A 25955-nucleotide genomic window follows, 5' to 3' on the forward strand; every position below is an offset into this window, starting at 1 on the left:
AAACTCGCGCAATTCAGGACAAAACGAGGAAGGTAAAGACAGCAAACAGACTCACAGGAATAGACACAGGAGGATCAATAAAATAAAAGCCAAAACAGGAAATAAAGCTAGATAATTTAACACTCTCTTCTTTTTCCCCTTTTAAAAACATTTACTCAAGAGGACCTGGATTAATAGAGAGCGGGGAAGGTGAAAACCCAGGCTTTTATTTGACAGGGATGGAGCAGAGAACCAAAATGATTTAATGGTTCCACTAATAGTCAGTGCATGGTAATGGTTTAAAGCTGCTGTTTCAGAGACACAAACTAGTGATGGACCTACTGTAAATGGGGAAGACTGAATATAAAGTAGTTAAAACCAGCTCTGGTTTTAATGAGGGTCCTCAGAAAAAGTATAAGTCCTGCCTGGTGCTGAAGCTGGATACTGTAACAGAAACCAGACTGGAAGCCCACATAAAGTAGGTTCCTTAAGTTTAGCCCATTAGGGACTCTTTGAAGACTCTGAAGCATCTGGAAGCCCCTTACACCTTCAGAGACTATCTGTGAGTGGACCTAAAGAAAGAAATCATTGTGTGAACAAAGCACTGTGTTAATTTTAATAGTGGAACTGTAGTGTGTAATGCCACACTGTAACCAGCAGATGTCCCCCTCCTCTACCCGCTGTGCTGTCCTCCGCTGGTGGGCACCCCCCCTCCCCGGTCCTCCCCGGGGGTCTGATGGCAGGATGGCGGAGGCAGGGGGACCGGAGTCTGCCGCGGCCCGGTGCCTGGACGAGTCATCGGACAGCGAGCCGGAGCAGGAGCCCGGGACCCCGCAGAAACTCATCCGAAAAGTATCCACATCCGGCCAGATCCGCAGTAAGGTAGAGACGAACTAAAATCCCTCCGTTTGTTTCCGCACATTGTCGGCGATCAACGTCCGTTTCCATTCAGTGGCTCCGAGCGGCACCGCGCTGTCCGAAGAAGGCGGTGTACAGAACTCCGTACTTAACACGAACATTTTACCATCATCTCCTTTGTTGAGAGAAAAAAAATCTGTGTCTGTGATCCGTTAATAGGTTTTCCGTGAACACACGGGCCGTTATTTAAATCGGCCTCTAACACACACATTAAACATCGCTATTGTTTATCATATTTCATCCTTTTGAACCGGTTTGGTGTCTTTCCCACGACCTCTTCCTCAAGCTAGTTGGGTAGCAAACAGTGTAAAACTTTAACTAAAGGGACATTTAAGTTAAGTGTCTGCTGCTTGGTCTTTTTTTTTCAGTTATGCCGAACTGAAGAGGGGCTGGATGTGACCCGGGATTAGTTCAATTGTTTGTTTTGATCGTGGACACATTTTCTGTCATAATGTAATCTTCGACGTAGAGGATTTTTAATTGATTTCTTTAAGCCGTACATGAAGAGGTAAGGGCCACAGTTCCTACACCAACAGTCCCGATAAAATACTAACGTGAACATTAATTAATAAATTGCTTATTTATGGTAGATGTCCCGGTCAGAACACAAACAAAGGACATTAACGTTTTTAAGACCCTGATAGAAGTGCAGTTCTTACATGTGCACTCCTTGTGCCGTAAGCTAGCTCCTGGCTAAAGTAATAAAATGAGAAAACCCGCTTTTTAAAACTAGTTTTATCTGTGATTTGGCAGAAATCTGTAAACACGCGGTAATGCGACAAAAAGTCAGTGGAAAATGTTTATTTGCACTTTTGTAGGGACAGACGCCGGTAGCTGAAGATTAAGCTAACCCGGCTAAGTGCTGCTAACCGAAGGGTCTCAGGCCCGGTGCGAAGCCCCGAGGTTTCCCACCGTTTTTCGACGTTAGATGCGGACTGCACTCTGTAGTGACTGCTGAGAACAGGCCGGGGGAGGCAGGGCATAACAAACTGGTTGTTAAAGTCTTTAATGTCCGTCTAATTCTGTTTAGGTATCAGCATGATGAGACTTAACGGTCCTCAGTTTTCACACCGGTCTGGAGGTTTGACATGTCCCATTACTTTAACGCCACACTCGGTTAATTATTATTCACTGCTGATGTGTTTCACTCCAGAACACTGATTAAGTTCTTGTTCCGGTTGTCCCATCAAATATACGACACACTCAATTCACTCAGGTTAAGATTAATGACCATTTCCTTCAACCCAAATTATGATGGTAATTGCGGTTTTGTTTTACAACCCAGTGTTTTGTATGTGATTTAGATAAAGGTACATTACATTACAGTAAACTGTATTTCTCCCAAATGTACAGGGTTTTTGAACTTAATGGTAGTGAACTGTTTTAACAACAGTTAAAATGTGTTTATTGCACAACATCACACTCTTGAAACTAAATGAAAGACTGGTAGTGTTAAGTAGGGACTGTCCTTATTGTAATTTGGTAATATACCTGAGCTGGTCTTGTAAAGTGATTTCATATTAGTCTGGTCAGCTGCAGTGTCCAGTCAACAACTGGTTTACATTAAAGGGGTCAGTCCGTTAATAGGCAGAAGGACGACCTTATGTATTCTTGCTTATCCTCATAGTAATATAAGAAGCTTTACAATGTCCTTCAATATGGAAGACCAGAACAACTTCTGGTGTGAAACAGGAAAAAGGATTGATTTTATAAAAGACACAAGACGTACAAACAGTATTTGCATCTCTGACTTTTCAGGCCTCTGTGTCTGGTAAGCCTGTTAGTAATCTATCCGTGTGTGGGTCTCTTAAGGGAGTGAGGCTACTTTGAGTAATAGGAAGAGTGTGTGTGGCTCAGAGCTGCACAGTTTCTATTTTAAGATAGTTTTTGTGAGACTTCATAGTTTTGAACAGTAAAATGAAGAAAGATAAATGTGGGAAATAACAAGGTATTTCTCTTGGGAAGAAATGAAATGTGTATCTGTTGGTTAAGAGCTGCAGCTTTAGAAAGTACACTAACACATCCAAGGAAATTGCTTTGGTCGTTGGTAGGTTTCATGATCAAAGAGTAAATGAAACACGCAATAAAACAATGATAATTACAGACAAAAAGAGGGTAACGGACCAAAAATAAATAGTATACTTAAATGCAGTGTGTGTGTGTGTGTGTGTGTGTGTGTGTGTGTGTGTGTGTGTGTGTCTGTGCTCATTAGTTATTGTGTGGGAATGTAGTGGTTGAGTATTATTATGTCTGGTGTATAGAGCATAGATAGCAGCAATGTAGTATTAGGTAAGAGGTTGGCTGTTAATGAGTGTGATGGTCTGAGGAAAGAAACTGTTGTGGTGTCTGGTGGTTTTGACAGACAGAACTCTGTTGCACCTGCCAGAGGGGAGAAGCTGGAAGAGATTGTGTGTTGGGAGAGAGGGGTCAGTGGTGATTTTCTTTCCCTGCTTTCTGGTTCTCGATATGTACAAGTCTTGGAAGGTGGGCAGGAGAACAGCAATGATTCTTTCTGCAGTTCTCACTAACCTCTGAAGTCTGTTCTTTTTCTTTTTGATGGCTGCTCTGAATCATACTGTTTACATGTAACCAGGACTTAAGTGCCAAGTTACAGTTGGTTTTTTTTGTAAAGCTGATTTTTTATTGTCATGTAAATGGGAAAGCTGGTTTCTGAAATTGGGGTAGGTGGTTGGGAAAACTGGTTTTCCTAGGTAGATTTCAGTTGGCGAATGCAGACTTTTCTGTCATGCATGCGTGTAACCAGGTTTCTAATCTGCTTTCTCCATCTGCACATGTGTAAAAAAAGTCTGCAGATAAAAACATGCAGCTAAGTGAAAGGCTGAATGAAAGGAGAGATCATTGACAGGCTGACGCCAACTCGTTTTCATCCGACAGAAAATTTTACTGACACAGAGTGCCTTGTAGAAGTCTAAATTCAGACACATGCCATATCAGTTGTGTGTTCCCGTTTTTGCCTTTTTCTCTTCCTGCGCTGTCAATCTGCTCATGGCTCCTCTTGCAATCTACTGTCATCACTACAGTCTTGAGCATGTTTAGCTCCAGATTGTTTTGACTGCACGACAGCAACAGCTGGTCAACCTCCAATCAGTACGCACTCTCGTCATTATTTTGGTGGAGTCAGATAACGATTGTTTCGTCTGCAAACTAGAGGAGCTTGTTCGAGGTGCAGTCGTCTGTGTAGAGGGAGAAGCACGGAAGGGAGAGGAAATGTCCCTCAGGTGTACCAGTCCTGGTTTACCATATGAAGGATGTAATTTTTCCCCCTCTTCTCCTGCTGTGTTGTGTTGTTGGGAAAGCTGGTGATTCAGTGACAGATGGAGTGTTACAGAGTAACGGAAAAGAAAAGAAGAACTCCAATCTGAAAATCCATGAACAAAAGCCGTGCCCACATCCCAGGGCTGTCTACAGGACGTAATGCAGTCACATGTTAACTGCATTGTCTCCAGACCTGTTTTACAATATTGTATATTGTTAAGTATCAGTTATAAACATTGCATTGTTCACAGGTACTTCCATACATTACATACTTTCTTTAGTTTGGGAAATGCGGATAAAAGTTAACACATACACTATATTGCCAAAAGTATTCGCTTACCCATCTAAATAAATGAATTCAGGTGCACAAAGCAAGGTCCATAAAGACATGGATGACTGAGTTTGGTGTGGAAGAACTTGACTGGCCTGCACTGAGTGCTGACCTCAACCCGATAGAACACCTTTGGGATGAACTTCTAAACCTCGTGGAAAGCCTTCCCAGAAGAGTTGAAGCTGTTATAGCTGCAAAGGGTGGGCCGACGTCATATTAAACCCTATGGATTAAGAATGGCATGTCACTAAAGTTCATATGGGTCTAAAGGCAGGTGAGCGAATACTTTTGGCAATATAGTGTATGTTAACAGGAAACTTCCAAAAGCAGTTCTTGATGAGAGAAAACACATTTTGTATGATAAAACACAAAGTAAGAACACATGTTAAAACAGATGTGTTTCGGTTATTAGAGTTAATTTGTGAAATAAGCTAAGTGATGGTTTGAAGATGTGTAACTCTCTTCTTAAATTTATAGGAATCATAAGTAAAACAAGAGCCTCATAAGAAAAATGAGCTGAAATTGGAGTTAAGACAGAGAGAGGATGGAATAGTCAGGTTAATTTGTTGTTAGTGGGAAGGGTGGGCAAAATAAGCTCTAAATTATTAGTTATACTGCTATAGACTGCTGGGGATCCCCCTGATTCACTGACCTCCTCTACATCTGCATTTGTATGTCACCCATCCAAGATATTTACTTTGTCTGTTCTTTCTTCCCATAGTTGTCCTTTCCTCTCTCTCTCTCTCCCCTTTCACCTCGGCTGGTCAAGGAAGATGGCCGCCCTTCCTGAGACTGGCTCTGTGTCTTGTGTTAAAGGGAGATTTTCTCTCTCCACCTTCACTGCTGCCTTAGGGCTTGAAGGTCCTCAGTTTGAATCCACCTGCCATCTGTGTCTTTTATCTTTAGAGTTTGCTTGTTCTCCATGTGCTTGCATGGGTTTCCTATGGGTTCTGCTGCTCATATCTCAGATTATTTTAAATCATGAGACACCAACTGTACTTTTTAAACCATCTCTCTGTCTTTCAGACAGTGCTGAAGGAGGGGAACCTGATGAAACAAACCAATTCTTTCCAGCGCTGGAAAAGACGATACTTCAAACTGAGAGGGAGGACTTTGTACTATGCTCAGACCTCAAAGGTGAACTAGCAATTGTTTAGACTGTAGAGGCTGGCCTCAGCTCAGTGCTCAGGTCTGATCTGAATTTTGTGTCTGTCTCTGTATCACCAGTCAATAATCTTTGATGAAGTGGATCTGACTGACGCCAGTGTGGCTGAGTCCAGCACCAAGAACGTCAACAACAGCTTCACTGTGAGTCTAGCTTCAGATTGATATTAGAGCTTTAGAAAGCAGGAGCAGATCTGTAGATCTGTATTCTCGTAGACTATGTAAATCTAGCTGTAAATCACATGAACTTTACAGCTCTGTGTATGAGGTACGGTTCAGAATAGGTAAAATGGGAGAATAAAGATCTTAACTTATAACAAAAATTTAAATTATTGTTTCTTTATGTTTAGTGGTTTACTGACTTATTCCTTCTTTATAACTATAAGAAGACAGCTCTGTCTAGAGAGAAACTACACTTTAACACGATGACTGAAACAGTCTTTTGAGTCTTGAGATGCATGACACTGATATAGGTTATATTTTCAACAACTGCTTTTTCTGCAGACCCCATACACATGCCTACAGGGTGACAGTGGCTCAGGAGGTTGAGCAGTTGTCCACCAATCCTGTGGTTGTTGGTGTGATTTCTGGCTTCTCCTGTCAGATGTGGAAGTTTACTTCTGCAGTAGTCCCTAAAAAGTCCCTAAACCTAGTTGCTCCTGTTGGGTCAAGCCATCTGCAGTATCAGATAACTGGTGGAATACCTTGGCAGCCACCACAGTAGATGTGTACTTTTACACTGCAGAACTGTCTTTTCTGTCTCTCAGTGGAAGCCCATTCAGTCTGTTTTTTACCAACAGCTTGTCTAATTTTGGCGAGCTTCATAACTTCCTGTAAATGAGGCTTTGATGTGTATTTGTGGAGACTGGGGGGGTAAGGTGGGGCTGAGTATATTTATAGCAAAGACAGAGACACTGTGTTTTGTTGCTTATTGAGCACAGCTGCTATGTGTGCCTGTGTCTTCCTCTAACCCCCCTCACCACAAATCCCGCCCATGGGCTGGGTGATAGGGGACATGATGTCAGACAGGAAGCAGGCTTGAGTCATACAAGAGGATGTGGGTGGGGTAAGTGATGACAGAAGACAGAGACCGTCACTTCAAGACATCAGACAGAACAAACTCAGTACTTCTCCAGATCTATACGCTACCGAATCAGGACTTGGAGCTGGATTTTGGGGTGTCAGTGTGTGCGGACTCAGACTTGGTAAGATGGCTGATTGATGTGTAAGACTTCAGGCTCTCTTTAGAAATTATTAGACCTTAAACAGTTTTTGGTTCTGACTCAGCTTAGGGGGTCAAAGGTTGTCTGTGTCCTGACGTCAGTACGTTGTCCTGTAAACACAGACTTTACTAAATATAGCTGCTACTGGACTGGAGCTGCTGGTGTCTCACTTCAGGATCACATTCAGTCAAAGAAAAACAGGCTTTATGTGTTAGAGTTTTCTGAGGAAGGACAGGGAGAGAAAAGACAGCTCACAGTCATCGTGGAGACAGGTGATTTAACTGGGTGAATGTGGGTAAATAATAGTTTTCACCACTGAGGCTTTTTCTATTTGTTTACACCCACTGTGAACTGACCCCAAACCAGAACGAGTCAGGACACCGATGAATGTTTAGTAAGCAGACTTCTGTTATTGCAGATTGGAATAAGTCGGTATTGAGAACAGAAACATTGAGGATTTTGTGGTGTTTTTGGTAGAACCTGTTTTGCACCAAATCAGCATGATTTTATGACATGATTGAGGCCCATAATTCCAATGATTAACAAAAGTCTTTGTTTGTGAAAACCTTCTTATCTGTCATCAGACATACAATATATCTGATAATAACGTTAACATCACAAATTAGCCTCATTACAGTGTTTACTAACTGATCTTTGACCCTTGATGAGGAAAAATGCTTCCAAAAAAAAGAGGTTTACATTGTTTACATTGTCAAGACTGCAACTGAAGGTTATTTTCATTTTTGACATTTTTAAACTTCTTCTGACCAACCCTGAGCATGTTTTATCAACTGTCACAAGTAGTAAGTGTTTTTGCCTAGAGTTTAATATAATTTTAAAAAGTCACTCAGTGTCTTCTGTCACTTTACAGTCAAAATCTTTGATTCCAAAATAAGTAAAGGAGCAATCAGATTGATGGGTTTACAGGAAACACTTACCACTGAGCATGTAAATGAGTCTCTAATGTTGGTGTCGAACTTTATGCTAGTTAAAAACATAATTCAGTTTGAATGTTAAGTCAGTTTCTGAAAATCTTTAACTGCAAAAGTCAGACATCGTCAGATCATCACATGTTTAAATATTTGCTCAATATTTCCAGTCCTAGCAGTTCAGACTCAGCACCATTTGTCTGTTTGATTTGATGTGACCAGTCGTTGAGCCTTAGGGAGACTGAGACACAATGTGAAACTTTGTTCAGGTTTGTCCTCAGTTCACCTCTAGAAACAGCAGAAAGCTTTGAATCAGTGACAGACCTGAAGCTGCAGTGGAACCCTATGTTATAGATGGAAGTTTAGTAGAGTTTGGAAGATAACATTGATTTTTAAACTTATTTAAATATTAAAAATGCACACAAATGTGAAGTTAAAAGCAAAAAAATACCCCACTTATAGAGACAGGGTTTGGATCCCTGAGGAGAATATTGCTGTGGAGACTGATGTCTGGCCTACATCTGTCAGGTGGCTCAGTGGTAGAAAATTGGGTTGGGATGCAAAAGGCTGCGGATTCAAATTCCACCCCACCAAGGTGGCCTTCATAGCTGGGAGGGATGTCTGGACTAGCGAAATTAAGTGGTAAATGGTCTGCACTTATATAGTACTTTTCTACCTATTGGTACTTAAGGGCATTACACTGCTTCTCATTCAGCCATTTGCAATCACAGTCACACACACATTCAAACACCGATGTGGAAGCAGCTATGCAGTCCAACACTTACCAGGAACCACTAACTTGGGGTTCAGTGTCTCGCTTAAAGGACACTTTGACATGTGACAGGAGGGGCCGGGGATTGAACCAACAACTATGGGATATTGGTGGACGACCGCTCTATCTTATGCACCACAGTTGCCTGCTGCAATTAACCTGCTGCCACCATGACTCAGCTTTGGAAAAGCAACAGAGAACAGTGAGGACGGGCTGGATGTTTTATTCCAGAATGTATATGTGACATCTGTAAGGTAAACTGTGAAGCTTGAGACCTGGGGCTTCAGGAGAATCACACCTCACTAAAACCGTCCTTTGCTATCAGAGACACAACTACTTTGTCTACACAGGAATCAGAACTGAGTCCAGCTGACAGCAACCAGCACTTCTTGGAACCGATTTTTCAAACAACATTCTGTCAGTAAATTAACTTTAAGCTGCAGAAATCTGTTTAACCTGCTGTTTTTTTTTTTTTGTGTGTGCAGCAGCTGAAAGATCAGTACTGTGGGTGTCTATTTCTGTCAGAGTGGGAACACAAGGCTCATTGTGCAGCAGCTTGACAGGAAGTTCCTCTGGAAACACACACAAACTCATCCTTCTGTGTTTTATTCCAGTCTTGTGATCAGAACAGTAGTTGCAGCAGTTGGCTTTTTTAAGAACAGGTTCACTGAAAAGCACATTTAGCTACTCGTGTTAACCCTTAAGGAATTCAGAATGCGTACTGTGGATTTAGTCAGTCTCACTGTAAGAGCTTTACTAAGTCATTGAGAACAGGAAATGTTTTCAACAACACCTTTAATCCAAAAACTTTAATCCAGTTTTCCCTGCAAATACTGAAGGTTAATGTGTGTGCCTGCCTGTCTGTGCAGGTGATCACCCCATGCAGACGTCTTATCCTCTGTGCAGACAACAGGAAGGAGATGGAGGAGTGGATGGCAGCTCTGCGCAGTGTCCAAAACAGACAAAACTATGAGGTCTGTCTGTTCTTATTGCTACTATAACCAGTTTGAGGCAGCAGTGTGAGTCCTAGTCTGAGGTGGTGACTGTCTTTGTCTGTCTCAGTCCACCCAGTACAGCATGGACCACTTCAGTGGAATGCACAACTGGTACGCCTGCTCTCACGCCAGACCAACATACTGCAACGTCTGCAGGGAGGCCCTGTCGGGGGTCACGTCACACGGACTGTCCTGTGAAGGTACTCCTAACCACCTTATATACAACATTTACACTACAATTACACATTCACAAAATATTCACATCTACATAAGGTGACACAAAATTTAGGTGTCTACAGAGAAGCTGTCACATGGCCTGTCCTGTAAAGAGACCCACATTTACACAGGTATACAATGTAAAAACAATATATATATAACATATACACATTCTCACAGTTTTGGTGAAGGTAATGGTGTAACAGATCCAAAAATCATTTGGCCACTTCAGGGCCATAAAAGGCTCCAGCTTTACTTGTCTACTCAACTGTAGCTGCTGATTGGCAGAAGACACGTCATTCAAGTACACAGGTGTGGCTTAGTTAAACCTGGGAAATGTGCTTTTACTAGGTCTTTCAGGAATTTCCCTGAAGCTATCCAGATAAGGTTCAGAATCAGTTCTGTACTCAGGTCAGGTGTATGTGTGTGTATTTTAGTGTGTAAATTTAAGGCCCATAAACGCTGTGCGGTCCGAGCCACCAATAACTGCAAGTGGACAACTCTGGCATCTATCGGTAGGGACATCATCGAGGACGAGGATGGGGTAAGACATTGTCCTGTGGTTTAAAAGTGCAAGTCAATGGTTCATCTCTTTCCCCTGACATGTGACCTCTGACCCCCTTCCATCCCTAGGTGTCAATGCCTCACCAGTGGCTGGAGGGGAACCTGCCAGTCTCGGCCAAATGTAACGTTTGTGATAAGACATGCGGCAGCGTCCTGCGTTTGCAGGACTGGAGGTGTCTTTGGTGTAAAGCAATGGTGAGACACACATGTTTGATGTTTCTTTCAGGATTCACTGTGGTAACGTGTCAGTGTTTCAATCTTCATGCCATCAAGACATAAGACCTGAGTGGCGCATAAATGTAGCAACATGGCATCTAGTCCACACTCTGACCTACATTCAGCATCTCTGTCATCACAACAACAGTCTGTCTGTCAGCAAGACAGGAGAAAGGGCCTGTTGTCATTCAGTAACAACAGTAAGGCTCTGGGGAATAGTGGTTAACTCATTACTGATTGTAACCACCCCAAGCAGGGATCTCTTGTTGGGGATCTTACTACTGATGAGGCTAGAGCCAGATTTGACCAAAGGGACATTTCCACTGAGCTCAGGTTCTTGTATCACTAGCACAAACAAATTATGACACCACTTGTCCTTCCATTACTCTCATTTGTAAGCAGATTTGCTACCAGCTAAGACATCTAAATGCCAATGAGGCAGCTGAGCATCCATCCTCACACCTTGGCATGTGCTAATCAGCTGTGTGATATTTTCCATATTTATTTCTTCCTTTTTCTTAGTGAATCTCAAATACTGTGATATGGAAAATATCTTAAAAATGACAGTCTTGTCTGTATTCTCTTATTCACTTAAGCTGCCAAAGTTCTTATGTCACCTATACTTTGAGCTTACCAGATGATTGAAAAAAACACAAAAAGTTTTATGTGAAACCTCTGCATTTTACCAACTTTGTCTTGCATTTTATCTTATTTATACTTTTAAATTAGCTGTGATCCTGACAGCACATGTGTATTTGTCCCCTCCTGTTCTGCAGGTGCACTCGGGCTGTAAGGACCAGCTGTCCTCTAAGTGCCCTCTGGGTCAGTGTAAGGTGTCGGTCATCCCTCCGACTGCTCTGAACAGCATCGACTCTGACGGTGCGGCTCTTACTGAGTTTAATAAATCCACTGTACATGCCCTCAGGTGATTACTGACATGATTTCTATATGCAGGATTCTGGAAGGCATCATGTCCTCCGTCCTGCACCAGTCCTCTGCTTGTCTTCGTCAACTCCAAAAGTGGCGACAATCAGGGCGTCAAGTTCCTGCGACGCTTCAAGCAGCTGCTGAACCCAGCGCAGGTGTTTGACCTGATGAATGGGGGGCCACACCTGGGGTGAGACTCAGTGAGACACTGTGTGTTCTGTTTTTTTTGTTTGTTTGTTTGTTTTTGTATCCAAGAACATGTTTGTTTATTTTCAGTCTGCGGCTGTTCCAGAAGTTTGACACTTTCAGGATCCTGGTGTGTGGAGGAGACGGCAGTGTCGGCTGGGTCCTGTCTGAGATTGATACTCTGACATTGCACAAACAGGTACACACTGAATTGGTTCTGTGGTCCTAAAAAGTCTATTGTCTGATGTTTTTGTAAAGATGCAACAGCCTTAGCAAAATTTGCACCACCTCTGCTCCTCCACTACTAAAGAAAATAACAAGAAACTAACTAGGACAAGAGATACACTGAACAAGAGAGAGCTCTTGGTCTCAGTCCATTTTTTTGTGTGTGTTATGAGTTGCAGCTAGAAGTTGTGCTATTTGGGAAGCTGACATTTCGTCCGATTCTTTATGAAACATCTATTAAACACACCTGCAATTACACTAGACCTACAACCTAGACATGTCACACCACACTTCAGATTTCTGCTCAGGCTTCTAGTAGCTGCCCACATAAGGTTCAGACCTCTTACTCTTACCTACAGAGTGGTCATCTCACCATCACCTTCCTACCTGAACTCCCTCATCCAGGTCTAAAATCCCTCCCGGCCATTGCAAACCAATGGACCACATCTGGTGGTCCCTACACCACACAACAAAAGATCCCAAGCAAAACCCTTCAGCTCAGTTGTCCTACTACCAAAATATTCAAAAATATGTTAAAGATGGAACTCCACAACAGCCTTCTGTGCTCTCGAACTTATATTGTCTGTCCTATCTTGCATTTGCGTGTCATGAAATGAAAACCTTTCTTCTCATAGTACTGTTCTTTAATGTTTTCTTTTTGTCTTAAATTATTTAATTGCATTGTACCACACTTGGAAATTGCTTTGGACAAAAGTGTCAAATGACTACATTTAAATTTAAGATTTTTGATTTTATGTTCTATGGCTTACGTTAGCTAGTTTTAGTTTTACCTTTGTTGTAGAGTTGTTGTTGCCCTACTTCAAAAGTTTTTTCCTTCTACATTAAATCGCCATCCCAGATTTACCAACTGAGACTTTCATTGGAAAACTTGAAAAACATTTGGTCTCCATTGTTTGATTTCATGTGTGTGTACTTTAAAGTTATGTGAAAATAAACCTTGCAGCTTGTAATTTTGGCACTTTAGGAAACTGTTTGATTTTGGTCGGTCTGTTCTGATCTGGCTGTGTCTGTTTCAGTGTCAGCTGGGTGTTCTTCCTCTGGGGACCGGCAACGATCTTGCCCGGGTTCTGGGTTGGGGTTCAGCATGTGACGACGACACTCAGCTGCCTCAAATACTGGAGAAACTAGAGAGAGCCAGCACCAAGATGTTAGACAGGTACATTTTTAGAGGTAACATTGTGTCATACCAGTGTAACATCCTGTCAGGTCCTCAGGTGAAGTTGTGAACACCAGCATTTTTCTCTTCTGCTTCAGATGGAGCATAATGGTCTATGAGACCAAGTTCCCACGGCAACACTCTGCCTCCACCGTCACTGAGGACTGCAGCGACGACTCAGAGGTAACAGGAAATTACCTAATTTCCTTCTGTGATGACGATGTTAGGGAGGTCAGAGACCACACCTGTCTGACCTTAGGTGGAGGATCCAGGTGTTTTTGGTGTTTGTCAGTTGGTGGTGAACTGCAGCTATCATACTCAGTGGCCTTGTAGGGTACAAAGTATTTTCATAGCAGGAAAAAAACTTTGTGGAAGACAGGTTAAAACAGCTCTGTCTCCTGGTACATCCACACTAATATTATGTAAGGCTGACTGCCGTAAACTCAGCCCTAAACCTTGTAACAGATTTTCCTTCTTTGATTTGAGAATTTAAGGTCAGAGGGTGTCTTATGTCACGTGTGTAAAGATTGTGAAGCCCATTGACAACTGATTTGATTCTGACCATTTCGTTATCCAATCCAGGTTCAGCAGATTCTGACCTATGAGGACTCAGTAGCTGTTCACCTGTCAAAGATCCTGACCTCCGACCAGCACTCTGTTGTCATCTCCTCAGCCAAGTGCGATCCTCGCTGTTTCTTTGGTCCAGCCTTTACTGCTGCAAAATTGATTAAGTTAAGGTTAATTAGCTCACCTTGTGTTTGTATTTGTTTAAAAAAATGTGTTTGTGTGCAGGGTTTTGTGTGAGACAGTGAAGGACTTTGTAGCTCGTGTAGGAAAAGCTTATGAGAAGAACACAGAGAGCTCAGAGGAGTCAGAGGCCATGGCCAAGAAGGTAAAACACAAATTTTTTAATTTTGTATTTAATTTCTTTCAGTGTGTTATAGAGCTCTACTGTAGTCCAAACCCTGTTTACTCTCAAAATGACTGGCAGCTGTATGTTTGGTAAATGTGAAAAGCATGGGCCCTGTGTTTAATAACGACCATTTAAAAACTGATCACAGGCCAATAATTAAGCATCCAGTGAGTGATCACAGACGACATAATTAATGATACATTCAGTGACTGATCACAGACCAGTCTTCAAGGTTTGTTTCTGTCTTAGTGTGGCGTCCTGAAGGAGAAGCTAGACTCTTTGTTGAAGACTCTAAATGAGGAGTCTCAGGCCTCCACTGTCCTACCTCCGGCTCCTCCCCCAACCATTGCTGAGGAGCAGGAAGATGCTGAGGGGGTTGTACTGCCATCTCCTCTTCATCCTCCTCCTCACTGTCCATCCAACTCTACATCCTGCTCCCCACGGTCCAACACCTCCTCGTCCGCCGCCACAGCCATATTTAAGCCCAGAGAGCAGCTGATGCTTAGAGCCAACAGTCTAAAGAAAGCCATCAGACAAATCATTGAGCACACAGAAAAAGGTTTGACTGTCTCATTTTTAAACGTAGTGTTTCATTGTGGGAAGTGTTATTGAACCTGTACCCCGTGTTTTCCAGCTGTGGACGAGCAGAACGCTCAGACTCAGCAGCAGCCGGTTTTCTCACTGAGTCGAGCTGAAGAGGATGAAGGTCTGGTGGAGGAGGATGAGGAGGAGGACCTGGAAGAAGATAAGATGTCCCTGCAGTCGTCCTATAGTGCCAAAAATCGCAGCACACGCAGAGGTAAGAATTACTGTTTAGTACTACTAGTAAACTCTTATTACTGAGGAAAAGGCTTCACATGGAGTCATTCATCAAACCAGCTTTGTGTGTCTTTGTTCCTACTTCTAGATAAGAAAAACATGTAAAATAAGGTGTCTCTGACTCAAAAAAAGACTGATGTCAGTGAACATCAGTGACACCCACTGACAAAAAATGGCAAAACATGGATCATAATCATTGTTTGCTAGTAACACTAAGGTAAAACATTTTTAGAGAGTTTTTGTTTTTCATTTTAACAGTAACAATTTACAGTATTTGCTTTCTGTTGCAATAATAAAGCTTGTATTTCAGTTAGGTTAGATGTAGTCTGAAAAAAGACTAAACAACTTGGGGCATAAGATCAAAATATGTCAGTGTTACTGAGCCAGTACCAAGATCTTTGTTAAACCAGCCCCTGGACTTTGTTTAGGAGGTAGTTGACAGCTCCATTAATTTTCTTACCTGGTCCACACTACTGGTTTTATTAGGTCGTGGATGTGTTTAATAAATGTTAATCTGTGTTAATCTCTGTGTGTTCAGTGAGTAAGACGCCATGTGAGAAGCTGATCAGCAAAGGCAATCTATCCCTGGGCAGCTCTGCATCACTTCCTGCCCAGACAGGAAGTAGAGAAAACATGCCAATGTTCAACACAAAAATCCTTTACCCAGGTAAGAAGACCTAATGTTAGCAATAAACAGAAAAAGCAAAGGTGTTATATGTCTGGGTAGTGTCAAAGCTACAGCAGAACAACAGAAGAAAAAATCTCCTGTTGAGTTCTGTTTATGGAAACAGGTCTAGAGTAAAACTCTGTACAATAAGCTGAATAGATCATTTTTGGCTGGTTATTGACATCTGCAGTTACCACAGTGTGTTGCTAGCTCTAACTAGCTCTCTACACCAACTGCCAACAGCTAACTGCTTATAAACTGTTAAGTTGTGGTTCTGCTGTATGCCGGACAGACTTACTGTATGATGGATGCTTGATGTTGCTTTTTACACAGCTTCTGTTGTGACACTTTGTGTGTTTTTGTGTTTGTATGTGTGTGTGTGTGTGTGTGTATGTGTAGGTCTCAGAGCAGGAATCTCTGGCTCTTTGTCCAGCAGCTCTGTGATCACGCGGCTGCTGGTGAACGCAGACCCCTTCAGCTATGACCCCGACAACATGTGAGTCAGCGTTCAAACTTCAAACTGCTGTTACTGTTGTTACTGTACTGCTGTTACTGATGTTCAATTTATTAAACTTCTGATATAAGAGTCTTCGAAACAAAATGGAAAAAGTGTTAAACTACATTTAGAAAAATGAAAATTTTCCTCCCGTAATTAATTTTTTCAGTCAATATCCCAGAGATGTCTCTTTTTAAACATTAAAACATGAATATTGCCTTGATTATCAGATTTCTTTTGATTGACTGATCATTGTGTCTTTAATAAAATTATTTATTTCTAATTAAAAATAAATTTCTCTGTTCGCCTGTTTATACAGCTACAGGTGACATTCATTGATTCATTTCCTCATTGGGAATTATTATTTATATCTGCAATCAGTTAATCTGGTATTATTCATTAAAGCGTTGTTGATCCTGCACTCTAACCCCTGTGTGTGTGTGTGTGTGTGTGTTTGTCTGTGTGTGTGTGTGTGTGTGTGTGTTTGTCCGTCTGTCTGTCACAGGGAGTGCTACACAGAGAAATGTGTGATGAACAACTACTTTGGGATCGGACTGGATGCTAAGATTTCTCTGGACTTCAACAACAAGAGAGACGAACATCCGGAGAAGTGCAGGTAGAGTGAAGTGCAGGTGCAACGCTGTCTTTTTGTCTTTGTCCTTGTACACAGAAACAAATATTTCCCTTTTGACTCTGTCCAGGAGTCGGACCAAGAACATGATGTGGTACGGAGTGTTGGGAACCAAGGAGCTGCTGCATAGAACATACAAGAACCTGGAGCAGAGGGTTTTACTTGAGGTAAAAACAGAACCAGCGAGACTCCTGGTTTTTGACCAGTAAACAGGAAAAATTAGGACTCATGAGGATTAAATTTATCATTACAGAACATTAACATTTCCTTATTAGTTTATAAAAAACATCAGCAGAACTGTCACTGGACAATCAAATAATGGAGTAAGAAATTCTTAATGAATTACTTTATGTGTACGAAAAGTAAAAATGTTTTTTCCTTAAATTCAAGTAAACTGAATCTCAGTGGACAAAACTCAGTTAACATGACAATTACTACTAATTACTACTACTCTAATGTGTGTGTGCGCAGTGTGATGGGCGTCCCATCATTTTACCCAGTCTGCAAGGCATAGCTGTGCTCAACATCCCGAGTTATGCAGGAGGAACCAACTTCTGGGGAGGAACCAAAGAGGACGATGTAAGAAGTCATCTGTTTGTTTACTGACCATAGTCAGGTGATCATTAATGGAATCATTCTAACCTGTCCCTCTCTAATTCGCTTTCTGACAGACGTTCACGGCTCCGTCCTTTGATGATAAGATTCTAGAGGTGGTGGCTGTATTTGGCAGCATGCAAATGGCCGTGTCCCGAGTCATAAACCTGCAGCACCACCGCATTGCACAAGTACATCTACCTGTTTGTTTACTCTCTGTCTGTTTACTGTTTGTGTACCTATTCATCTTACCTTTCTCTGTGTCGCAGTGTCGGACAGTGAAAATCACCATCCTGGGTGATGAGGGTGTCCCAGTTCAGGTAGATGGTGAAGCTTGGATTCAGCCTCCAGGTTACATAAGGATCATACACAAGAACCGAACCCAGACCCTGACCAGGGACCGGGTGAGTCCTCACACCAGAAAACGCATTGACTAGTTTATTTGGTACACCCAACTGACTTCTACTGTGAGGATTATGTTAAATTCTCCCCATCTCAGACATAGGGTTGTGGACACATTTTATACATTTTATTTTCATAAGTTAAACCTACTGAACAGAAAATACATAGAGCATTGAGGTTATGTTATGTTTTTCATCCCAATAACAACCAACCAACTACTAAAAAGAGAGCAGATTAAAGGCTTGTGGATTGTTTTGAAGTGTTTAATACCTCTGTGAATCTGATTACTACCATTCTTGGCATTTTTTGATAAATGAAGAGGTGGACAGAAACAGTAGAGAAGAAGGGGTGACATGCTGCTGTTACTGTTGAATATGCTGTAACCATTTATCTACCAAGGAAATCCCTTTGAGCTATTTTAGTCATTTCAATGCACTTTAAAGTTTTTTTGAAGCTTTGTGAAATTTTGAGTTTTGTTTTAGGCATTTGAGAGTACCCTGAAGTCGTGGGAGGACAAACAGAAGTGCGAGTTTCCCCGTACCTCTCCACCTCAGGCCCCCCTCTCCTCCCAGCCAGAGATTGTCTCTGAGGAAGAGGCATTGCTCATCAGCGAGTTTGGTCAGGCAGCTGGAGCCCTCATACATAGGTAACTGCAGGGTTAACATCATTAGGGTAGGACAGTCAGTATCTCCAGCTGTGAAATTTTCAGTAGTTTAACATCATTAAACATAAATACTGTATCTCAGTTCTACAGCAACATTAGTGTTAGTGCAGATGTAAACATTGGCGTCTTTACGAGTCAAAATGATTCTTTGCTGCTTCTGTTGAGCTGCAAACTTTCTACTCTTCTGACGTTGTTTACATGCTATTAGATAATACCGTTGCAAGAAAAAGCAATGGTACTGCTTGGGTTTTTCTTTTTCTCTGCATAAATTGGTCATGAAGTGTGATCCGATCTTCACCATCACTTTCTATGTTTAATGCATGTGTTCAGTAAATTCATGAGAGATCATGACAATTTATGTTTTCCCACCATAGAAATATTGTTCTTTTTGATTTTTGTGACTTTGGTGAAGACAAGATCTCATTTCATGAGAGATTTCACTAAGAGATTGCAAATGTGCCATTTGCCATTACTTCTTATGGCATCAGAATTGCAACAGAATACCATCTGTTTCATATTTTGTGGGGTTTTTTCTAGCCCTTAGAAATCCAGTTATCACCAGCTGAAAGAAATATTGGACAATAATAAAAAAATGTTTTGTAAATAAGAAATAAACAAGGCACTGATGTGGTTTTAGATGCAGATAAGGTAGAAAATGCATTTTTTGTAAAACTGTGAGCAGTTACTGACTCTTTCCTGTCTGTATTTTTCAGTATCCGGGAGACGGCTCAATCTCACCACAGCATGGAGCAGGAACTGGCTCACGCTGTCAATGCCAGCTCCAAGGCCATGGACGTGGTCTATGCCAATGCCAAAAGCTCTGGGGTATGAGTCACACTGACAGGTCTAACCTGGATGGTCTGTTTGGTCTCTGACACAGACTATCATGCTTATCTCTACATCATGGACATCATGTCCTCACTGTGTACAGTAACAGGTTTGTCTTTGTGCAGGCATTGTGCTGCAGTGTGGTGCTCCATATGGTTGGGAATGTCAAAGCTTTACTCAGCGAGACGGAGCTGCTGCTGGCTGGGAAGATGTCCATGGTAACTGTCTTCTGCTTGCTTCTTTATGTTTCTGATTTTTAAATTACAGTTATTTATTTATTTATTTATTTACTCTATTATTCAGAACTGTTCGTTTGTAGACTTCGCATCCTGTGTTTCTTAGTGTTTAACAGTTAGTACTTACCTCTATATTGGTCATAAAAAAGAGCTCATCAGATGTCCTGTAGGATTCCTCCTTTTGGTCTTTGGCCATTTTAAAACCTGCCATGTTTAATGTAGTTCCACTAAACTCTGGTTCGGTTTGTTTGGTCTGACCCTTAGCAGTCTGCACACTGCAAACGTAGCACCTTTGGACACACTTAGTGGGTGTGGTCTGTGTCCAGGCCCCAAACAAACTTTCTGATGGATCTGACCTGAGTTACACCAGCTGAACTAGTTTGAAACCATTCTGTATTTCCTTGTCCTGGAGCTTGTCCTGGTCCAGGTCCAGTTCCTGACAATTGCTGTCTCTCTGTGTGCAGCAGCTAGATCCACCTCAGCAGGAACAGCTGAATGCAGCTCTGAACTCTGTGGCTCAGCAGCTTCCTCGCCTTGCTGATGTCCCCTGGTTGTGTCCCATCATTGACCCCTCAGACCACGAGGTAAACCATAAGTCTTACATCTGTATCTACTGGTTCTGCTGGCGCCACTGGAACAACTCAAGGTGCCAGTTCAGCTGGTTCTCCCTTTGATACATGTACTTCTTCCTTAAGAGTCCATTATTAATAGTGTAAAGTAAAATTTTGATGTCCCCAAGGGGCAATTTGGTTTATATACATCAGTCAAAAGTATAAACAAAAGCATGAAGATTAATTCCAATCTTGGAAAGCAATACAGTAAAAACACAGACACACAAAAGGTTGCTGGACTATAGAGCTTAATTTAGCATTTTATGCAACATATAACACACTCTGTGTCTCTCTCTCACCTGTCTCTGCCTGTCTGTTCTCAGGGTCCCCTGACAGACTTTTCAAAGCGAAGTCGGAGCGCAAAGTTTCGCCTAGTCCCCAAGTTCAAGAAAGACAAAAACAACAAGAACAAAGAGACTTGCGCTACTCTCTCTCTGCCAGGTGAGTTCCTCTCTCTCTACCCACCTTGTAAACATTTCTGTCTGGAGGCTTTAAAAGGAGAACTCACTAATATGGTTAAATTAATCTTTCTGTTTCCAATGTGTTTCAATCATTTCCCATTGGTGTCTCAGTTCACCAGTGGGGGACGGAAGAGGTGGGGGCCTGGCTGGACTTTCTCTGTCTGACTGAATATAAAGATATCTTTATTGGACATGACGTCCGCGGAGCTGAGCTCATCCACTTGGAAAGGAGGGACCTGAAGGTACGGTTCTGTTTAGTTAAAGTAAATAAGAATCATCGGCCTGATAGTTTCTGCAGTCATTTACACAACTCCTGTGCAAAAGAGCCCTGTGTATTATTTAAATCCTAAAATGTCCTAACAGTCACAGCACGGCATTGCTGTTCCTGTGTACAAAACTCTCTGGTTGCTCTAACTTCAATTGTGGTTTAAAAAAAACAAAACACTGGAAAATTGGTCAGACCAGAAATTTGAGACAAACTCACATGCACTTGACTCCTGCTGTTAACATGTTGGCCTCATAGAGGAGTAGAAGTTGCCACAGTCACTTTGTTTTCTTCTGCTTTAATATGAACCAACCTTATATTTTATTTAGTGGGATTTCAGAACAGTTTGACTTAAGCAACACTCTGGTGGGCTGGATTCTTGAAAAAAAAAAACAGACAGTGAGGGTAAATGGTTCCCTGTCAGACAGAAGGTGTTTTTCTACCGGCTCCCCAAAAGGCTGTGTGCTGTCACCTTTGTTATTTGTCCTCACACATATACGTTTCAGATGCAGTCTGTGTGAAGCAGTGTGTAAAAAGGGAGCTCCCTACTTCCATTTTAAAGTACAACTCCCACCCTTAATACAGAGTTCTAGTTTCTTCCCTCTGGATGGGGGTGTTCAGTCATGAGGTATAGAATAAAAGTCATAAAAACAGTTTTGAGAGTAACACGTTTAAGCAAATCTGCACATACACTTAAGGAGCTTTTTTATTTAGCTCCTATATTCACGTTTGTCTTTTAAGATTTATTTCTATTCCTTACTGTATTATCTTACTGTATTTATCTATTATTAATGTCACTGTTACTATGTTTGTTAACTTGCTGGAATGCATGCAAGATTGTAAATGGCCACTTATATAGTGGCCATTTACCACTTTAATACTTATATTTTTATCCAAAGTGCTTTACAATGTTGCTTCTCATTGACACATCCTCACACACCAATACCAGTGGTGGTGGCTGCCATGCAAGGTACTCACCTGACCCACTAGGAGCATCTTGGGGTTTAGTGTCTTGCCAAGGATGCTTGGAAACGTAGCTGGGACCGGGAATCGAACCACTGACCCTGTGTGTGTGTGTGTGTGTGTGTGTGTGTGTGTGTGTGTGTGTGTGTGTGTGTGTGTGTGATTTCGTGTCCAGGACCTTGGGGTGACAAAGGTGGGTCACATGAAGAGGATCCTGCAAGGCATCAGGGAACTGAACAGGAACAGCAGCACCAGCGAGGCCTAACTGCTGCCAGGTGATTCACTAGACTCCATCTGATCCAGCCCTAATCAGTGAAGAGCCTAAACCTTTATTTATCCAATCTCTCAGAGAAGGAAAGCTTTCAGGATTTCTTTCTTTCTTACTTTTCATAATTTCTAAGATGCTACGTATTTTGTTGTTTCAGAAACAGCCGCCTGCTCATCTCTTACCTCGGTTGCTGTAAACCACCTCACCTACCTGACATATGACCCTGAACCAGAGTCAGGTCCACTACTTCACACTGTGACTGCGGTAGAACCAGGGCTTGTTCTGTGACAGCACTGGTTCTGAGAAATCTGAGCAAATCTTATCATAGTAGAGAGAAAAAAAATAGATTAGATGATCCAACAGTGCCTTGTCAACTCTGCCACCAACAAATCAGTTCCAGGAATTGAAGTGCAGGGGTGCAGACTTTAATCTACCTGCAGAAGAAGAGTGAAGGGCTGCACCAGAGCCATACACAGAGTTAAAACCAGATGAGCGGATGATGTAGAAAGAAAACAAACCAAGTAGTAGAAAATTTAATTTGGTTTCAGAGAATTCTTTTAAAGTGCTTTTTAACTGACCGAACAGCAGGAACCAGAGTCTTTAACTTTACAAACTTTGGCAGAACTTGTGAACACTCTGGTAACTATGGTTCAGGGGGATTTTTGCTGCTGAACCTCTTAGCACAGACTCACTGTCACATCATAACACGACCGACCAAGTCTTGCCTCTCAGACTCATTCAGATTCAGATTCAGACTCAATTTCTAGGCAAGTGGACTATGTTGTTTCAACACATGGACATGTTAGATTTAACCTGCCTATCCAGCCAATCAATCACAACGTATGTGGTTGCTCACCCATTGGACCAGGTTGTAGCAGAACCCTTTAAACCTTTAGAACTTTAGATGTTCCCCAGCTGGGGGATGTCAGAGAAACTGTTTAATGTCCCAGTCTGACAAACAGGAACACAGACCATATAGTACCCCAAGGGACAGACCCCTAGTGCTGAAGAATCAGACTGAAGGACACATCAAGTTATGTACTGACAGACACATTTATTTTTTGTGTAAACGTTTTATGTTGGGTTCAGTTTCTGGGGTAGTAGTTGCCAAGGGAACATGGGGACAGATGCTCCTAAGTTATAAAGGTCTGACTCTGCAAATCAGATCAGCTGTTGTCCGTCCAATGATGCTTGTCAGCTTCAAGTGTTTTGCATGTTTCCGTAAAATGAGCAGTTTCCGTTAAATCAGCAGAATATCGATGGTCGTGGGTCCACAACAGTTTCAGGGACCAAACCATTCACTGTTTACAAGTTGTCCTTTGTTCAGCAGCTGCACCACAAAAATCATTTCAGCCTTTTTTTGTAAAACTGTTCCCACGTTTGTTTCATTTGAATGTCCATGTTTTTATGTTTTAGCTTTTAATTAAAACAAATAAAACAAAACAAAAACAATTTTTAATAAAGTTTTTCTAACCAAAGCTAAAACATGGACACTGTGAAAAGGAAACAGCAGGTTTCTGAATGTTAAAGTGATGACGCTGATCCTGTGACACCTTGTGTCACTGTTAGATCAATAATTAACAGCCTAACACTGAAAAAGTGTTTTTAACCTATGTTATAAAACACCACAATCCCAATGTTTCTTGCATTAAAATTTTTACCTCTTTTAAAAATCAAGTTTGGCAGAAAATCCTCTGTCAGCAAGCTCTAAAAAACACTGATAATCTAATGGCTCTAACAAAGGAGAATCGTCTAAAACTGGTGATTCAGTGTTTTACTGCTTTGTAATGTTACCTTTGTAAAACATGCCTTAAATTGTGACTTATCAGGTATCTGTCAGTCGGACATCCACCATTCAGCTCTATTTCATTATTTGTTGCCTTTAGCGATACTGCCTTCATTTGAGTTTAAAAGATCTTTAAAGTGTTGTAGATTGATGTTTTGATTTTACAAATAGAAAAACAAGTATGGCAAGAAAAGTATGAAAATTACCCCCAGCTTCAAGCTAAAACTGTCAGGCTGAAGAGATATTTTACTTCATGCTGCTTAACCTCTTTCAGCAGAATAGAAATTGTCCTGTCTACAAGATTATGTGGATGTGATGCAGATTGTATTGTCTTGTCCACATTAATTAATTTCCCTCTTATAAAAATTTTATTTTCCCTATAAATAACACGAATTAAGGCAAATCAAGATACAATATAAATCATAAGCTCACAATTGCACAGAGCTGAACACACTGAGGGTCAAGATACTAAACAGTGCCAGCTATTATTAAGGTGCCACAGATGTGCACAGGTGTGGATCCTCCCATCCCCAGGTTAGTGCTGATCTTTATCACCATCATCATCATGTGTGATCAAAACCTAATCACACATGATGGAAACAATACTTTTGTTTGATATGTTGCAGAAAGTGCATTTTTTTACATGACATGAGCTCACAGATGTGTGTTTATGAAATAGAAACTAACCTGTGAAAGCCAACAAAAAAAAATATTTAGGACTAATATGTTTTTACACATCAGAGTAAAATGTTTTCTTGTTTGTATTTTGTGAGGTTGAACTGTAGTCATGTAACTGCTGCTGTAAAGCAGTTAATCATCTGTATAAACCAAACATTTGTTAGCTTCCGCTGCTGCAGTATGTGATTGCAGTGGAGGACACATCAGTGACAGAGTGCCTTGCTCGACTCATCCTCTACCTTAACCAGCAAAACCTGTTTTCTGTGTATTTATGAGCTAATTTATGCATTAACAGTGAAACCTCTGTTTGTATGAAGGCCCCCGCTGGGCCCTCGTTGTAAATACATGGTGTTGTGTACAGAAGAGCTTCTGTAGCAAATAAAGTTCCTGTCTCCATAATTGCTCAAGAAAATAAATCAGTTCCCTAAAACCCTCTCTAATGAATATCTAACTTGTAAATAGATTTTATAAAAAGTGGGTGGTGGGTAAGAAGAGGTGGTTCTAATGATTTGGCCACTTCATTCATTTTAAATGAACTGGCAAATACAGTTTGTATTTAAAGAGTCCTCTTCATCATGCTGGTCACATTTTGACATCATGAGATCAAGGCAACACCTATCAATTGACAAGTTATTGAGACATTGTTATTCTTTGTTGTGGTATACCCACCACTGTTTTTAGCTTTTGTTTCAATAAATTGATGAACACATGACCATTGCATTCTTCTACCAAAATGCCCTACTTTCGTGATATATCACTGTAGCATGAAGTTTTTACATTTTCCATAAATGTTATCTGAAAGTTTTATATCCCTAACTTTGTGTGAGGTATTTGTGTTTTGAAGAAGAAATAAAATTTTGTTTCTGATTCCAGTAGGCATAATCACACATGCTAATGTGAAATTAATAAAAAATGTTTCTGTGGGTTTTTTATTTATTGGAATGTATTAGTTGTTGAGTCTTTCTAAATTAAATAAACTCCTGATCAGTCGGTTTCTAGTTAACCCTCTAACCCTGTTGTTGTTTCCTGCTTTTCTGCCTCAATTGATCATGAAATGTGATCTGATCTTCACAAAAGTCACACACAATATTTATAAGCTTATAAAACATTCATAATCTTTAGTCTTTATTGAACAAAGTGATTAAAGAAAAAGTGATGGCAACACGAGGCTTCTGATGTAAATGGTAAATGGTCTGCACTTATATAGCGCTTTTCTACCTATTGGCACTCAAAGCGTTTTACACTGCTTCTTATTTACCCATTCACACTCACAATCATACACCAATGGGGGAGCTGCTATGCAGCTGGCCAACACTCACCGGGAGCAACTAAGTTGGGGTTCAGTGTCTTGCTCAAGGACACTTCAACATGTGACCAGAGGAGCCGGGGATTGAACCAACAACTGTGAGATTGGTGGACAACCGCTCTACCTTCCTGCGCCACAGTCGCCACAGATGTGATTTAGAACAAGCTTGACTTATTAAACCACTCAAGTGTGTCCGTGTCATGTGAGCCATGCTTCACAAAAAGAGATCCCAGTTTTGCTGTCTCAGAGTAATCTCCAAGACATTGACT

At 41.4% G+C, this 25955-nt stretch overlaps 1 protein-coding gene across 7 annotated transcripts; it reads left to right on the plus strand.

Moving 5' to 3' along the window:
• The first annotated feature begins 692 nt into the window (after positions 1 to 692).
• On the plus strand, positions 693 to 25391 carry LOC137128344 (diacylglycerol kinase delta-like). 7 transcript variants are annotated; one of them, XM_067506188.1, is made up of 31 exons: positions 693 to 861; positions 5531 to 5641; positions 5732 to 5812; positions 9462 to 9566; positions 9655 to 9787; positions 10241 to 10347; positions 10437 to 10562; positions 11360 to 11462; positions 11538 to 11700; positions 11787 to 11895; positions 12959 to 13098; positions 13197 to 13281; positions 13681 to 13775; positions 13891 to 13990; positions 14261 to 14570; positions 14646 to 14810; positions 15369 to 15497; positions 15897 to 15993; positions 16499 to 16609; positions 16695 to 16791; positions 17096 to 17203; positions 17296 to 17409; positions 17488 to 17622; positions 18103 to 18266; positions 18998 to 19109; positions 19238 to 19330; positions 19813 to 19932; positions 20283 to 20400; positions 20532 to 20662; positions 21824 to 21923; positions 22074 to 25391. In XM_067506188.1, the coding sequence occupies exons 1-30, from the start codon at positions 724 to 726 to the stop codon at positions 21911 to 21913; spliced, it is 3690 nt and encodes a 1229-aa protein (XP_067362289.1). In that variant the 5' UTR covers positions 693 to 723; the 3' UTR covers positions 21914 to 21923; positions 22074 to 25391. The 7 variants fall into 7 exon arrangements, with proteins under 7 accessions (XP_067362289.1, XP_067362295.1, XP_067362290.1 ...); XM_067506194.1 differs by having other exon boundaries at positions 19816 to 19932; XM_067506189.1 differs by lacking the exon at positions 693 to 861 and adding an exon at positions 1260 to 1405.
• The last annotated feature ends 564 nt before the right edge of the window (positions 25392 to 25955 follow it).

This window comes from Channa argus, chromosome 6, assembly GCF_033026475.1.
Source record: "Channa argus isolate prfri chromosome 6, Channa argus male v1.0, whole genome shotgun sequence".
NCBI classification, from domain to species: Eukaryota; Metazoa; Chordata; class Actinopteri; order Anabantiformes; family Channidae; genus Channa; species Channa argus.

Excerpts from the sequence above, each read along its gene's own strand:
- LOC137128344 (XM_067506188.1), top strand. The coding sequence starts at position 724 with ATGGCGGAGGCAGGGGGACCGGAGTCTGCCGCGGCCCGGTGCCTGGAC. Across the intron at positions 862-5,530 it reads CCGGCCAGATCCGCAGTAAG|ACAGTGCTGAAGGAGGGGAA; the intron begins GTAGAGACGAAC and ends TCTGTCTTTCAG. Across the intron at positions 5,813-9,461 it reads ACGTCAACAACAGCTTCACT|GTGATCACCCCATGCAGACG; the intron begins GTGAGTCTAGCT and ends CTGTCTGTGCAG.